This window comes from Notothenia rossii, assembly GCF_949606895.1.
Source record: "Notothenia rossii genome assembly, chromosome: 5".
Classification (NCBI taxonomy): Eukaryota; Metazoa; Chordata; class Actinopteri; order Perciformes; family Nototheniidae; genus Notothenia; species Notothenia rossii.
This window is the reverse complement of record NC_136903.1, coordinates 55,575,971-55,594,096: the sequence shown is the minus strand read 5'-3', so window position 1 is coordinate 55,594,096 and position 18,126 is coordinate 55,575,971. Positions and strand designations below refer to the sequence as shown.

General features: G+C 40.1%; 1 protein-coding gene across 1 annotated transcript; it reads left to right on the top strand.

Moving 5' to 3' along the window:
• The first annotated feature begins 2,695 nt into the window (after positions 1-2,695).
• abraa (actin binding Rho activating protein a) lies at positions 2,696-10,582 on the top strand. Its single transcript, XM_079682057.1, has 2 exons — positions 2,696-3,704; positions 8,390-10,582. Exons 1-2 carry the CDS (start codon positions 3,081-3,083, stop codon positions 8,825-8,827), a joined length of 1,062 nt encoding a protein of 353 aa, XP_079538183.1. The 5' UTR covers positions 2,696-3,080; the 3' UTR covers positions 8,828-10,582.
• Positions 10,583-18,126: the final 7,544 nt, after the last annotated feature.

Genomic DNA, 18,126 nt, shown 5'->3' with positions numbered 1-18,126 from the left:
TGCCACACCTCCCCTTTCTGCCCTTCAGTGCCTCTCTCCGGGCATAGAGTCTTCCCCACCCCATTTTCCGGGAATAATAGTCAAAGCCGTCAGGTGCAGCATAGGCAAGACAAGAAGATTTGTAATAACTTTAACAAAAATGTTTGCTTCCACCCATATTGTACATTCCTCCACATCTGCAGTTCCTGCAAGGATGCTCATCCGAGGTCTGTATGCCCCAGGCGCAACCGCAGCTTTGCCACTACCTTGCGCCAGGAACCACGTGGCAGATAATCTTTCGAACCGTCACCCCCCTACCCCCATTAACGCCACACATTAGCAGCTGCCGTATCTACTCACTAAGACACTCAATGAGGCTTCTTTCTTTTATTCACGGATGCTGCCCCATCCGTGGTTTTGGGAAGTTCCCTTCAGGGACAAAGAGAAGTTCATGTAAGATGATAGAAGACAGTCTAATCACCCAATCAAGCACATCAGCATCTATGTCTCACCATGACATAATTAAACTGCTAATTAAACTAGTCCTATATCATGGGACATGTTTCAGTATTTACCTAAGCATACATCATTTTATGCTGCACATATTGCACTTAATTTATATTTGGTTTCATGCTCACATGGCTTATGATAAGCCAGGGTATGATATTCATGCATCATTGTACTCAAGCTAACAGCTGCATTACATTTTCTACATCTCCCTCTTTGCCTGGACATCGGCTTGTGCCGGCAATCCAAGATCTCTCCAGTTTACCTATGATAAACATGCATATAACTGGTGGTGGTGTCTTAATAGCATTTCAGGGCTTTGTTCAGGATAGGTGCAGCAACCCTGCCGCAATCAAGGTAATTCTTCCTCATCCCTACAACAGCCGGACGGTGGTCCTCCTCTGCCTTCACATTCTACATTCGCCCGGACATCAGCGCCGTGCGGCCATCCAAAGATCTCTCTAACCTGGTATTTATGCATTTTAGTGGTAGTGTTCATCTATGTAATGTTTAACCCTGCATCGCAGGTCATCGACCAGCGTGTCGGCAATGTTTAGTGGTAGTGTTCCGGCCGTCGACCTCCGGGTCAGCATCTCATAATGTACAGTAAGCCCGGCAGTGATTCCGGCCGTTTGTTCACAGTACTGAGTATGTATGTCGCTTTGGATAAAAGCGTGTAACAAGTGACATGTAATGTAATGTAATCCTGTTGCTGTGGTCGTGTGTCCTGGATCCTGAGTTCTGGATCTGAGTCCTGGACTTCGAGTCGTGGCTGAACCTTTCTCTGCGGTCCTGCCTGACTCTCACCATACTACTTCCCTGATGGCTCCCACAAGATTGCTGACATCCTCGTGGATTCATCTTCTATAGACACATGCATTTCCAAACATTTGGTCTACCTATGTTGTAAATGTATTATCTTTTCGATTTACACACGGCATCTATTGCACGTCTGTCCGTCCTGGGAGAGGGATCCCTCCTCTGTTGCTCTCCCTGAGGTTTCTCCCATGTTCCCCTTTAAACTGTGGGTTTTCTCCGGAAGTTTTTCCTTGTAAGATGTGAGGGTCTAAGGACAGAGGGTGTCGTGTTGTCATACTGATATTCTGTACAAACTGTGAAGACCACTAAGACAAATGTAACATTTGTGATATTGGGCTATATAAATAAACATTGATTGATTGATTGATTGATTGTAGCGCGTTTGCCCATGATGGCCACCATCATTATTTGATCTTTAGCCCATTGAAATGTTGTTTTAAAGTTACCATCAGCATGTAATAATAGGCTAAATTAAATGTTAAATATATTCATGTTTGAATGATGTGTATTGGCAATGATAGCCGTTATATTACATAATAATAATAATAATAATAATAATAATAATAATGTGGCATGGGCCAAATGCTCAGCATGACACATAAGTAAAAAAGAATAACTGATTGATTACATGGCAAATAACATACCAAGACCCCAGCAGAACAATATTCAGTGAAACCAGCCAACAAGCAACACAAATATAATTAATGAAAAAAATTAACTACGTCATATATCAGATAAGGGCTGAGAACAAATGAGTAATTTTGCTTTTGAAGCCAATATTGACTCACTTTAATTGCATCCATCACCGAGAGCCATGAGCCAGAATGTCTCACTTACATACTCACAGATAAACACAGACTGAACGCTTCACATGCACGGACACACACACACACACGCACACACACACGCTCAGATGCTTTTCATGTGACCCCCAATCTAGAAATGCACACTGACACTGCCATCAAAGTGATTAAAGTACATTGTTTTGTTCAATAAAGGAAAATTGCATATTTGAATGAAAACATCGCTATATATACACAATGAACACACACACTCACACTCTGACTCAGAGCAAAAGCCTGTTTGTTTTTCAACCTATTTTTTGTGTGACAGAAACCCCAGTCGCTAAAAACACTGGCACCTGTTCCCTGGGAGAAATTCCACTCCTCAGTGTGTGTGTGTGTGTGTGTGTGTGTGTGTGTGTGTGTGTGTGCGTGCGTGCGTGCGTGCGTGCGTGCGTGCGTGCGTGCGTGCGTGTGTGTCTGTGTGTGTGTGTCTGTGTGTGTGTGTGTGGGAACTTGTGAGAATGTTGACACTGGACTTTCCTGTCTCACGTGGCCACGGTGCAGCATCACTTCCTTTACGACCCTCACCCTATTTAAAGGCTGGTGTTGGGCTTCAGCTGGGATTAAAGTCAAAGTCTTTGCACTCTTCACACCAGCAGCTCACCCACTGACCGACTGACAATCTGGAAAGAGTCCTAACCTTCTGTGGACGTCCACAACGGCTTTAAAGGCTACGTTTTTGTCTGTGATCACCTGGAAGTTTCAAGCGATGAGTTTCCAATATTGAAGTCTTCATTTGGAACCAATAACTGAGTATTTGCTCAAAGAAAAGCAAGATTTACGTCAACTCTTTTCACCCAAAAGAGATTCAAAAATTTGGAAGACAACTCCAGGAATTGTCACAATACACCCTGCAAGACTTTACCAATCGGAAAAACACAAGACAAGAGAAATACCAATTTCTGGAAGCTCTTCTGGTATCCTGTTACAATGAGCAGCGGTGGGACCAGCACAGTTTCCCCACAGGAGCCCCAGGCTTTCAAACGGGCCGTACGGAAAATAAAATGTGCCGCTATGGTGGCCAACTTGGCTAAGAGTTGGCAGGGCTGGGCCACCGAACACTCCGACATACAGGACGCCATCCCCAGCGGATGGATGCCGGATTCTGTCGAAGGGGTGGACGAAAAAGCGTGCAGCCGGGAGGTCAAGCTCACCAACCCTCCTCGAGTGTTCACAGCCGATGCTAGCGACAGCAGTGGCATCCGGACCGGTTCTGTGGCCAAGTCCGTGCAGCCAAAACGCAGCGAGTGCAGCAGCAGCTCCGTGGTAAACGCCATCCGAGGGAAGATGGAAGCAGGGCCTGAAGAAAGCAAGCCTTTCCTGGGTAATGAGTCGCCGACAAGGAGGCGCCAGATGAGGGCGCTACAGACCGCTGCTGACGGAAGCATCCGAGACAAGATGCGTCTGCTGCAGGACATGAAGCTGGGGTCCAGGAGCAGCAGTTTGGACACGGAGGACAGCGGGCTGGGAGAGGAGGCGGGGCTCAGCGACAACAGCGAATCAAAAACTGAACTGGTCGACATCCTGAGCAAGAAACAGACCAACAGGCCCAAGGTAGAGTGCTTAGTCACAAAGATTGGAAAGTGGATGCAAACACATTACCAAAGTTACCAAATATCAACATTGAAATGTAAAACTACACCAAGCATTGTTTTTTATATTAACCATGGATCGTCTAAGGAGAAGGGGTCCCTCACAGTAATGAACAGATCATATAAACCCATCTCTACAGATCCTTTTAGCCCCTTTTATCCTATTGTTTTAGGTAAACAGTCTCTACAATTTAAGCCAAGTATTCAGCAAGTTATATACAAATGTTCCTGCCCAGTATAGTTAACCGAACATAATGGAGAAATTAGCCACTTAAACCCAAACATCAGTGAATTGAAAACATACAACGAATGTTGGAATACAATGTGTCAGGTAACAAAAACCCAACTCCAAATAAATATAAATGTATGGTATTCCCTTAGCAAGATTGGCAGTTGTTTGCTTACACATTAACAACTTTTAAAAGTGATGAATATCAAAAATATAAATATGGCTGGGTCAAAGCTGCTAGATGTCCCTTTTCGAGGTTTGTGCAGAAAATAACATGAATACAGACTGATTGTGGAAAAGACCACACACGTCAATATCTCTGGCCAACACATAAACCTATTATTTTGTGATAGAGGTCGTGAGAGAATTGGTCATTTGCTCATGTTATTGTTGTTGGTGACAGGCTTGTATAAAACCTTATAAAATCGGATTACAGTTGTATTGCCCTTTAATCACTTTTAAAGCTTAAACCAGACCCTTACGAATTTCTCCTGCCTGCTTTTCATACAACCACAATGTTCCTGTCCCTGAATAAAATACAAAGTGGAGGACCAATACCCTAAAATTAGAGCATACATGTTCCCACACAAGTCCCACAGCATGAATAAACAAGTTTAAGCAGAGATCGCATTGATGTCAAGACATCCAACTCCCTCATGGACACCAAACTGAAAAACAGTTGCATAACTCTGATGCTAAACATCTTTCCTATAAAGGACTTGTTGAGGAGGCCGCCAGAGAGTGCGGCCAACCCATAAAAACACAAGCTGGAACACTGCGCAATGGAATATATGAAAACAATTATAGTCATGCTCTGCAACGTGCTACCTGACCTTCAGGTCTGAAGAGCCGGGGAGGGGGAAATTAGGTGAAGGGACACGGAGAGAAATGAGAGACACACACTGTTACACAAACATTAAGAGAAAAATTATAAATGAGACAGAGAAAAAAGATTTGATTTCAATAACTTTATTGATCTTTATTCTTTATTCTTTATGCATTATGTCAACACATTTTAGATTGCTGCATTAGGTTAGTTGAAAGCAATAATATTAAGTTGAACCTAATATTTTTATTTTAGTTAAATTAACCCCCTGGGGGGCGCAGAGGCATGCCAGGGGGGGCGAGAGAGACCAGGAGGAAAAATGGTTATACAAAAAAAAAAAAAAGATACAAAAAAAAAATCATAATTTGAAAAATTATTAATTCGAAAATAATATGATGCAGTACAGTACTATTACGTCTGGGTCTCTGTGTTTCATTAAAGCTTGGCTCTGTGTGTGTGTGTGTGTGTGTGTGTGGTTGTGTGTGTGTGTGTGTGTGTGTGTGTGTGTGTGTGTGTGTGTGTGTGTGTGTGTGTGTTTGTGTGTGTGTGTGGAACGAGCCATTTTGTGTGCGCGAGAGAGAGAGAGAGAGAGAGCGCACCGGTACCGGAGATCGTTGTTGTTAGCTTCTGGTGCTAGCGAGCTAAGCTAACGGATATAAGGAGTTTTTTCAACAACAAAGTGGAGGAGAGTCCTCTCCAGTCAGACTGAGAGACTCAATGAGCTAAAGGACTCTTGAGTGTTATCTCGGTGGGTCTCAAATGTTTTGGTCACCATTAATGGAAACAATTATTTCCGAGGCACACGTTTATATGATCATTATAGTTATAAAAAAATAAGAGAATAAATGAAAAACAGGTACGAAATACTATATAACACAAACAAGAATAAAGTTTAAAAGGGTGATTTGTAAAATATCCATAAAGAAAAAGTAAATCTGTTTACAGTTCTGTTTCAAATGGGTGTTGAGAGATGTATCCATAGATCTCTTCATTTTGCTCTCAAAGTGCACCAGATTGATGCATTTAACTTTAATATTTAAAAATAAATCTTCCCAAGCTCCCCCAGACCCCCCTATGTGAGTTCCACACACCACCTATAAAAATAATACTTGACCCCTGCTTACACCTATATGCTGTGAGCTGATTATCGAGCCTTCATTGTAACAGTCGCGGGTACACTGTGTATTTGTGTGGGGAGTGTTGCAGTAGAAAATTCCACTGTAGCGCCCGGTACATTAATGGGAAACCCTAAATGTTTGGGCACCCTCTATGAAACTTCAAGCTACCCCACAGAACCCCCAAAAGAAATCTCTGGCGCCGCCACTGAGCCTGACTATTTGTGTTGGGAGGGCCAGACTTTTTTTCTCCAAAGGGGGGGCCTGACAGAAAAAGTTTGAGAACCACTGCACTAAGGGTTCACATGGTTTTGTAAAAGGTCCCTCTGTGACACATCTTTACTTTTCATAGCGCGAATACCAAAGAGATATGGTGACACTGATCTGAAGGCCTGGCAATCTGAGGAACACACCCAGGGAGGACGAGCAGGGAGGTAGGGGGGGGGGGAGTCAGGGTAGGACAACAGATGAAAGATTGGGTCGAACAAATTGTGATGAAGAAAGTATAGCGAAAGAAAGTATGACAACAACACCTAAAAAAGAAGGAATGGAGGGAAAAGAAGAGATGAAGAGTTTAAAGTTTTAATAACATCTATTTTGTTTTACAAATCTCGATAGCCAAAATGTTGCAGATAGTATACCATGATAAACCAGGATATGAACCACAAAAGTATTATAAATCAACTTATAAGCCTTTCAATCTCCAAGAGAATAGGTTTGAGAACCTTCACTTGATCCTCGCGGTTGTTAAATAAAATGTTTGTGCATGCTGGTTTATATGAGCATACACACAGTATTTCCATTAGAGCATATTTCTGGATGTCTAGCAAAGGCCAAGCAGCAGATCAATTACACCTTCTAGTGAAGAGGTTATTTTAAGACTTAGGGGCATCGTTAACATTTACATATAGACACAGATAGGGTCTGATGCAAAAATGTTAAGCAGGTCTAAAGGACAGGAAGCGAAAAAAGGAAAAGTTGACCAAATATTAACAAAAGCTTAAACACTAGCAAAATAGCCAAACATATGGGAATAGCATACACAGGAAGCTGAGATGTCCTGACTGGAAACTGCCAGTATGGGTCAACGGTGGATCCTGTATTTCCCAAAGTGAAACTCATTAGAATCTTGCATTAGACCTGCTGCCTTGTAAAAGCCTTTTTGTCAAACTCCACACAGTTGTTTTATATTTAAGTGTTGGGGTATCAAGGCTGATTACATTTTTAAGTCATTAGGGTTATTTTCCTTCCAAAAGAAGAGTTTACCTAAAAAGAATATAAATCATGTGTAGTAGTCTTCTTCTTGGAATTTCAATGGTCCTAGAAAAATATTTTCCATAGAATGCTACATTTGCCGAGCAGAAACAATTGAAAAATGTAATCTAGTGCTAATATCAGTGCTAACCGACTTCAATAGTGGCTGAACATTGCTTGGTCTTATACCTGGTCTTGACTTGTAAATATGCAAGTCCAGGGGATAAGTCCACACAAAATTAGACTTTGTTCGAATTAAAGTCAGCAGAAAATGTTGTAAAATGTCAAAAAAACGTAAAATTCCAACAGCATTAGCCAAGTGTTTCTCCTTAAAGTGGACCTATCATGCTATATTTGAATAATATAGTGTAGGACCATACCTATATAAGGCATATTTATACTTTTTATTTTTCAAAATACCAAACAGATCATGCATTTTAGCCATTCCTCATTTCGCTCAATTCAACACTGTCTTTGCATGGGCTGATTCTGTGAGAACAGCACCATCTACAGGCCTGGCATATGTACTACAGCGTCTCCAGCGCTTTCGAACGGCAATGTCCGTGGCTGTCTCCTCCTGATTGGTGGAGTTGGCCCAATAACCATAGCGCCACTTCTGTGACGTCACATAAGTGTTCAAATCTGGATCAGTCCGTATCAGATCCATTGCAGCCCCTTTTTAAGAAATTTGGGTATGGAGGAAAAGAGAAAGGGTTGTGTTTTCTGACACTTGGTGAGTTCCCTGGAACAGCGGGGACACATATTCATGTATAAAAGACGTACAAAAGTGCATTTTGCATGATAGGTCACCTTTAAATCATGGTCTTTTGGTAGACCAAACGCAACTATTACTACAAATGTTGTTAATAAACACACATGCTCCACTCCCCTGAATAACATTTGGAAATAAAACAATTTTCTTGGACCATAGAGAGCTGGGGAGGTGACGTTTAGAGATATCCCCATCCAATATTTTGTATAAGGATCGATTCAGGCGTTTATAACTGGTATTCTTATAAATTGCTTTATTGAGATGTTGAGCCTGATCCATCCATTGTTGTACATCAGCTGTAGCACATGTGTTTTTATTGTTATTCAGTAGAACCAACTTCGATTAGGAATCTTTAAAATGTAGGTGCCTTTTTAATGGACAACATTATTTATACATACGTTTCCCTTTGTTGGAGTCCGAAGTTAACTTGCCTGCCCTCTTTGATCTCCAGATGAAAATCACAACTACAGGTGATATCAAGAACCGCTGGCAGCAGTGGTCTCAGCAGCACATTGTGGGCCAGAAGCTCAACCCCTTCAGTGAGGAGTTCGACCCCGAGTACGCCATGGCTCAGCGGGTCCGCAAGGGCGAGGACGGATACGGGCGACCCAAAGACGGATCCAAGACGGCGGAGAGGGGCGACCGGGCCCAGAAACACGTCCACAGGGAGATGGAGGAAATGGTGTGGATTATCAAAGACATGGGCATTAAAGACAAGGAGGGGAGAACCATCATAACCTTTGGCCGCCTCTTTGACCGCTACGTGAAGATCTCAGATAAGGTGGTGGGCATCGCTCTGCGCTGCCGCAAACACAAGATGCTGGACTTTGAGGGGGAGATGCTGTGGAAAGGACAGGACGATGATGTGATTATTACAGTGAGAGACTGAGGACAGACCCAGTGTTTTACAAACTGTTACACACATGCTAACACACCTACAAATGTCACTGCTTATCTAGAGGAATAACGCTACCCATGTTAGCAGCAGTGCTACATCATGTGCACAAAAAACATTGAGGAATATTTGGAAGAGACCAACAAATATTAAAGTATGATAGCTAAGTGTGTCAACCAATTAGTATCACTCACTTCAATTTGATTCAGGATAAGACTCCAGATTAAGTAAAAATTGCCGCTAATCTCAGGATCTACTCCACTCCGAGGAGACCTAATAAAGGTAGTAATATCATAATGGAAGAGTAAACTGTTAAAATATTATTGAGTTTTTGTTTTTAGGAAAGTTATACCAACTGATTGCAATAATGTTAACACACAAGGGCAAACATGATAACATTTTCACATTTGTTCAACTGTAATGTGTTGGTTACATTTAATATGCTAGCATTCTAAATTGTAAATATTTATTTATTATTTTAAACTATAAGAATAATTTTTTTTGAATTAAAATACACACAAACACATTGGGTTGAAATGATAATTTCAGTGCTCAGCAAAATAAATTCAAAGAGACAAACTCTTGCACATTTCTATTTTAACATATGCCTAGGTATATAAGTGTAAACATGGAAGACACACACACACACACACACACACACACACACACACACACACACACACACACACACACACACACACACACACACGTTATTGAGAGCATCCCAAGGGCATTGATTATTTCATAAGTTTAGAAGGGGGGAACATAGTCTGCAAGAACAGAGGGCTTTTGTTAATTTTACCTCGAGCCAAACTTGTGAGACTTGTTTCTGAAATCCCTTTCTCTTAAAGTGAATAAATAAAAAATAAAACAATGGAGCTTACCCTAAAACTAACCACTTTGGATTGCTTGTCTAACATGACCTAGTCCATAAATGAGGTAAGGGTGGGAACAATCAAACGCACCCTCCCAGGCACTCTGTTTTAGCAAAGTACAACTGGGATTTCGTAGAGGAAGATATGCGAGGTCAATTCTTAATAAAAAAGAAAAACCAACAAATTGAGCACTTGAGTTTCATTAGCAACGCCTAGCTACAGCTGCGGGGCTTCGGTCAATACCACTAACAGTCTATTTCCTTAAAATTGTACATATAATATCGCTGAATCTATATTTTCATCTTCAGGTGATTAAATCTGCATAATGTCTCTGTACAATAAGATTTGAGCATTTTGTAATCCAGTGAAGAAATTCAAGACCAGTAAATATTGATTGATTAAACAACACTAAATAAAATGTTAGTGTTTTCTTCAAACTCAGACTCTCTGCTGCGGCTGTACCTCAAAGACAAAACAATTATCTGATGATCTTTGTTGAACAAGGTCTGATTGTCCTGTACAATGTGGGGTATTTTTAAATACTTTACTAAACTACATTCAATATTATGTTAGACACAAGTTAGTTATTACTCACATATCAAAGTATTTTCATCTGCAAGATGGAAGAATAGCTGGGAGAGATAGATGGAGAGACTGATGAGAGGGACACAGGCTGGTGTCAGCAGCTTTCCACACAAAGCCGTCACATATTCTCTTCCATAGTCCTCACTGTCCACTGGTGCTCTGTCAAAAGAGTGAACATCACAGCTGTCATGTTAACCCTTTGTTACACAACATACAACCAACATGTGTCAAAAGTGACCCAAATTAGTTTTAATTGTAAATATCTTTGCAATAAATTACTTTAACCATTCAGGATTCCTCAATTAACCTGTTTTGGATCAACACCAATTCTATTTTTCCCTCTTACTTTTTGAATAAAAATCATTTTTTTATCACTACACTTCTAAGGCACAACATGGGTCAAACATTACCCGTATTATTTTGCTATGTATGTTATTTCATGCATGGCTGAGTGTTTCTTTACTATACATTTTCAAAAATAATTAATTTTAGCAGTGATTTGGACCAAGCATGTATGATGTAGTAATACAAAAAGTATTTTAGTTCACACAGTGTGACATTAGCTAGTCATGTTAGTTTGTAATATATAGAGAAGAGCTAACTAGCAAGTACTGATTAGCCGAATGTTAGTGGTTAGCTGTTTATGCTATGCTAGCTGTTGGCTACTAAACATTAACAAACTAGATTCTTGCAAGAAACAGTATCTCAGGGCTTCTTAACATTTAACAACCTATTAATGATGCATAGCAACTTAACGGGAATAAACTCAGCTAACTAGAAGAAGAAACGTAACCTTAAATTAAAAATTAAAAATTCACAAACTAAGGATTATCTAAATACATATTTAACTCCATTACAGTTGCAGGACTCACCAGATCTCAAGTCTTCTGTTCTTTGTTGACGTCCCGATACTCATATTTAATGTGTAGATGTAAAACGATCCCGATATTAATCCATCCATAAACTCCTGCAGCAGACATATAGACAGCTGTAGCTCGCAGGAGGAGACCCGCTCAAACTGACGTGGATGTTTCAAATGTGAACGACAGGCGCGGACAGTTCTCATTGGCAGGTTTCTTCGATTACGTTTATATTAACCAATCAGGAGTGTTGTGGACTCATTCCAAACATGCCTAACTTGTCTGCCGTGTTTTGGCTGAATTCTATTTCAAGTGCCATAACTCTTGCTGTCGCCCAGAATTCGAAAACCATACATTATACCCTAAAACTAAGGCTTATTACTGTATATTGACCAATGGAAAAAAAACACAGCAACAGAACACATACATAAAACAAGGATAACTGTGACTTATTGTTGAGTAAATAACAGTGTGTGTTTTAAACCTTGGTCCTCCCTGCAGAGATTTCTCCACTTTCTATACTTTTTTTTTTTTTTTTTAATGATATTGTCAACTGTAGATGTTTACAATATAGTAAGTTAGGAATTTAATGAGAACATATTTATTTACTTGTGTTTCAACATTGGATATTTTGTGTTTGTTGTGGATTCAATCGAATATTGAGAAAATAATTTATGTAAAAATGTTTTACTTAAATTTTTCGTTTTTTTAATTTGACGCTTTTTTTTACAGTTTTATGTTTACCTTAAAATTACAAAGAAGTAATTATAATAGTAATACACTTTTATATTACGAGTTACATATTTAATTACAGATAATACTTTTTATTGTACGTACATCTGTATGTATTTTCTGAAAGGGCAAAAATACTGTAAATATTATATAGTAAATTTACTGTATAAAAAAAAAGGAAAAAAACGTTATTTGTTGTTATTGTCAAAATACTTAAAATAATGTTTTGGGTTGTTAATTTATAGTTAATATCTGTCATTTTACAGGATTTTGCAAGTTATTTAAAAAAACATGATAATTACTCTGTATATATATAATTAAATAATTAAAATGTACAGTTATTTCCTGTAAAATTACGATCTTTTTTTATAGTGCAGGGTAATCCTGATGTACTCACATTTATTGGATACTTCCCCAGTGTTCCCATTTACAGATGACACTGTTGCTATGAATTATGGGCTATTCAGTCTAAAAAGTCTACGGGGTTAGATATTTGCTAAAAATCCTTGGGGAAGTCTCCAGAAGTTCATGCCAGAGCCATTAATCCCTGCTGATACTGCAGGGAGACAGTCCTGAGCCTGGTGGACTGATCCAGACCCTGTTAGGAAGTCACAGGGCGTTTATTCATCTTCCTCACCTCCACCATCACTCCCTCTTCTGCTACCAGGGTGTCCTTTGAATGAGGCAATGGAAGAAAAGGAGTCGAGTAAAAGAGAGGTAAGGGATAGTGGAGGCTTTTGGAAAGACCAGACAACTTGCTCTCACTTCAAGGCCGTCCTGACGCTTGGACATTGTGCATTGCTGTCTTGATACCAACAAAATGTCCAATGTTTTTTTGGAAGAGACCTGTTGGAATCATGTTTCCTGCATTCACCTTTTACCAGAGAAGAGCAAATCAGTTCTTAACGCTTTTTATTCTTAAGATTCCTAGAGATGCTGGAAAATCAGTTATTGTCACAAAAGAAAACCCTGGCCTCTGGGATAAACTAACACATCTCACAAAAATGAAGTGCTGACTGACGCGAACATGCAGGTCGCAGATTGACAGAATTCTTGCTAATGAAAAAGTTAGCAGGAATCGAGAAGTGGTGGAGGTCAGCGCAATACGCTCTGGTCCATAGCATTATTACAATGTAGCAATTGATATGTACATGTTATTGTATTTCTTTTTGATGACCAATGATGGTAAAAGGAGGTAGAGGAGGAGAAAATGGATAAGAAGAGGTATTGGAGTAATTAGTGTTATTTGCCCAAAGGAGTATTGAGTGGAGGAAATGAATACACTGGGGGATGGTGGCAAAATACATATCTGGAGATGTGAAATCAAACCCTTTGACAAAAAATCCAGCCATTTGTAAAATGATTTAATTCTTCCTTTCTGTAAAAAAACAAAACCTCACAATATCACTCTACAAAACAGTAGCACAGCAGGGGGCGCTACAGTGACAGCGTCAGAGTAAACTCTTACCTGAACGTGGTGTATGTGTATTATTCAAATGAAAAATGATTTATGTCTCAATTTGCCTTTGCACCATGTAAGGCATTCCTACTGGTTCATCCAATTTTTGTGGGCAAATATCTTTCCTTTCTTTGTGCATGCAAGTTACGCTATATCACTTTTATGTGTGTGTTTGTGTGTGTGCGTGTGTTGTGTGTGTGTGGGATGCTGTGTATTCTCTGTCTGTCAGTCTGCGCATGTGCATGCAAGCCATGGCTTTGCCTCCCTGTGTGTGTGTGTGCGTGTGTGTGTGTGTGTGTGTGTGTGTGTGTGTGTGTGTGTGTGTGTGTGTGTGTGTGTGTGTGTGTGTGTGTGTGTGCGTGTGCGTGTGTGTGTGTGTGTGTGTGTGTGTGTGTGTGTGTGTGTGTGTGTGTGTGTGTGTGTGTTAGTCTGCCTAGTGTGACCTGCCTTGCTGTCAAGCAATTGCTTTTTGAGAGAGAGAGAGAGTGTGAGAGAGAGAGAGAGAGAGGGAGAGAGAGAGAGAGAGAGAGAGAGAGAGAGAGAGAGAGAGAGAGAGAGAGAGAGAGAGAGAGGGGGAGAGAGAGATTAATACAAGCTGATCGGTTTTGTCGGCAGGGAGTCTGGACGTTTGCCTGAGAGGGAGACAGGGGGGGAGAAACAGTGAGTGATGTTGGGAGAAGAATTGAGAGGAGCACGAGAGATCTTAAAAGAGAGAAACAGGAGCGTAGAAGGAGGTAAAAAGCGAGTGGAGAGTATCCCATCTACACAGGAAGGGTGACGCTTTATCCTTACTCACTGACTGTCAGACTGAATTAATCCTTCGTCTTCTCTGCCTCTCTCTGTCTTATTATTGTGTTCTTCCTTCTCCTCCCCTGTGTCCTTGTTTCCTCTCATCTGTTTGCACAAGAGGTTCGCAGGTTATTGAGGTTCGGGAACATTTTTTCTGAAATCTAGCCATCGGTCAGTTTACCTCTTCATTTGTGAAAACAGACAGCTGATGCTTGCTTTCAACTACACACAAATGATAACAACAATGCTAGAGAGTTTTGGAAAAATCTTACATTGAGAAGAGAAGGCTGTAAATCAGATGTTTTTTTGGGGAAGACAGTGTTACTTGAAACATAGGAGATGTAGTCTCTGTTGTCTCTTACATGTCCACCAGTGGCGGTTTTACAGGTTGGCACGGGGTGGCAGCTGCCACCTCAGAAAAATGGCTTGCCACCCCAGCTGCCACCCCAGTTGGTAGCTTTGTTTTGAAAGAAAAGTTGTTGCTCATCGGGCATTTATGAGAGAAAATCTCTAATGTCCGAGTGCAAGTGAATGCAGCACAAGACGCGCCTTGTAACCCCTTCCCCGGCCCTGGCGCAAGCCTGGAAATATGATTGGCGGCGATTTCCTTTGAACGGGGGGACAGGGCAAAACGAGAAGCATTTCGGATCCAAGTAGACGGAAGGAATGAGGTATTTGCGGTCTACAATGACAGAGAAGAGACTGTCAAGTTTGGCTGTAAGGCAAGGCAAGGCAGGGAAGTTTATTTATATAGCACTTTTCTGTACGCGACAATTCAAAGAGCTTTACAAAACAAATTAAAATACCTTTTAGGAATACATACAGTAAAAACACACATATAATGGCATTTTACAACAGGCATTACAAAGCAAATATAATAAAATAAGTAAAATAAACACCACAGGTATACAATACGTTTAAAAGGCATAGGCCTACTGTAGTGCGAATATGAGCAGCTCAATTAAAAGCAGCGGCAAAGATGTTTTTAGTCTCAATTTAAAAATAGTAAGCGTTTCTGTGGACGTGCATGATTTGGGTAGTTTGTTCCAGATTGTCGGAGCATAATAGCTAAATGCTGCCTCTCCATGTTTTGTTTTTACTCTCGGAACCGATAGCAGACCCGTCCCAGAAGACCTGAGGCACGTCATTGATGGCTCGTAATTATGTAGGAGTTCAACAATATACTTTGGTCCCAAACCATGTAATGATTTAAAAACTAGCAATAGTACTTTCAAATCAATTATTTGGCCGACTGGAAGCCAATGTAAAGATTTCAGAACCGGACTGATGTGATCCACTCTTTTAATGTTAGTGAGGACACGTGCAGCAGCGTTCTGAATCAGCTGCAGTTTTCTGATGGATTTTTTGTCAGCCCTGTGAATACACTATTGCAGCAGTCAAGTCTACTAAAGATAAAAGCATGGAAAAGCTTTTCTAAGTCCTGATGTGACATTAGTTTTTTAATCCTCGATATGTTCTTCAGGCTGTACTCAGCATTGAATCAAAATGCACCATAGCTTTAAATCTTCATAAGTTTGTGAGGCGTTTTGCTGAGCAAGATGGTAATCGCCACATTCAGCTGTTATAGGCATGCCAACTTGATGCTCTGCTCATGGATGACTCGATGAGCATAATACACTGTTAAGATGATGACCTTACGTGTGTACATATTTTTTTTTTCTGTTTTAAGTCCTGAGAAAGTCAAATAAGACGTTGTGTAAAACTTCACTGCCCAGCCAAAAAAAAGTAACCACTTTGATTTAACTAGGCCAGTAGGTAAGGACTTTCCACTGGAAAATAACTTAGTGCGGCGATGTTTATGTTTGAGCTGAATACATGTTTTTTAACCCTAACTGATGCAGTTAGTCACTTCTTTAATGTTTGTTCTTTCTGGTATAAAGTCAAGGTTGTAACTGTTTGCAATGAAGTTGTATTTTGATATATGATAGTAATTACTTGTCTTTCCAATTTGAAGGAGGGTGAGCAAGCATCTTGTGGAACGTTCATCATTAACTCCTCCAAAAAATATAGTTTTTTTAATAATAACACTGAATATGTGAATCATAACAGTGATTTACAGCTAATATCATATTAATTTAGACAAACATAGACGAGACAGTTAATTAATATACTTATTGCAGCAGTCTGCATAGATTTGGTACCCCTGCTGGTCTAAGAGTGAGACAAACTCATGCAGTTATTGTTCAGTTAAAATGCATTAAAACCCTCTATGGTACGCACTATGATGCCATTTGGGAAAAAAAAAATTGGAGTGTTTTTTTGTCATATAATAGACCAAATAAACAATCTAAAGAAATGTTAAATAAATAATTATTTGAGGGTACTTTTTGGGGTGTGTTGCCTTGAGGCAACACTGTACCATAATGGTAAGTTATGAAAAAAGAGAGTTATTGTTTCAAATTTGAACAAAATGTATTTAAAAACACATGGAAAATACTATATAGCCTCAACAGGTTAAATTGTATGCCAATTAAAATGTGAAAATCGTTATTTTTTATATTTTAACAAGATTACATGTCTGAATGTTGCCTGCAGGCAACATTGTACCATTGTGAAACAACCTTTAGGAATAAATACGCAAAGAGCCTAGGCATCTTTCATCAAACTTTATTGAGCCATTTGACAAAATAGACTCACTATTGTGGAAGTTCATGAAGCAGTTATTGTCAGCAGTGAAGCACAGGTACGTGACACACTTTGATCCCTGCACTTTCACCCTTACAGCCAGGGTATTTGCACCGGCCCTTTTTCTCCACCCACACAGGCCAATGGTCAGTGTGGTCTTGATGCACATGTGTTGATGGCACTGATGAGGAAGAACCTCTGTGCTTCTTCTCAGCCAGGTCTCTGTCAACATTATGAGATGGTCTCCCGCTCTTCTTCAAAACTTTCCTCTGGTTGCAAAGGTAACTTGCAACTTCAGCTTTGAATTTAATCAGGCTGTACACTTCTTTCTTGGGGATGCCCCAGTCCTTGCAGTCCCTGGGGTACAAGAGCCACGCATTCACTCGAGTGAAATCCATCATGTGCAACACGATCTTGTGATGCCACTTCCTTGACCTGATCTTTGTTCTGTAGAGAGCAATCAGCGAGTCTAGAAGATCCACTCCTCCCATACTTTTATTGTATGCGTGCACGACACTTGGGCAGGTAACCTGCAATGTTTCTTTCTTTTTCTTATCCCATCTTTGGCACAGATCGTTGGGTTGGCTTTAAAATCAAATGTATCTTGGTTAAATTGTAGAGATCTATGATGAATGGTAAGCTTTTGAACAGTTTATACCTAAACACACAATACCACAATATCATGGTGAATCCATAATGGTACGGTGTTGCCTCAAGGCAACATTTACAATTGACCATAATGGTACGATGTTGCCTCCAGGCAACATTTGCATTTTAACAAGTTTCCATTACCTAATTAGCAAATTAAGTATATTAAACTATTCGAAATTAAGGTTTACTCACCTATTATTTTGAATACATTTTTTTCCAGACAAGAAATGCGCAGGAAATTACGTTTTTAGACACATTTCTTGGAGAGAAATGGCTGAGCTGATCCTTGTGGGAAAGGCAGCAAACAGGGTCTTCAAATTGGCCGCCAGAGAGTCATGGGACAAATTCAAACACTACTATTGGTTCCTTATGGTCCTGCCTCTTTTTAAAAGTATTGCATCATAATTTGAGATGTATTGTCTGAATGCAAAAGGCAAAAAATGGGTATGTTGCCTGGAGGCAACCTCATACCGTAGAGGGTTAAATTAATTCTGCCACCTTATATACAGTATTTATATTTAAGGCTTTACTGATGTGCCACAATAATGTCACCAAATGTTATTGAGTTAAAATAAATATTGTGGCTTTCCAAGTTAATTGATATGACTGTGATTAAATCAGCATATACTTCTGCCAGGGGATGCCACCCCTGAAGTTCTCCTGCCACCCTCTTGCCACCCCATGAATATTTGTCTA

Excerpts from the sequence above, each read along its gene's own strand:
- abraa (XM_079682057.1), top strand. The coding sequence starts at position 3,081 with ATGAGCAGCGGTGGGACCAGCACAGTTTCCCCACAGGAGCCCCAGGCT. Across the intron at positions 3,705-8,389 it reads AACAGACCAACAGGCCCAAG|ATGAAAATCACAACTACAGG; the intron begins GTAGAGTGCTTA and ends TTTGATCTCCAG.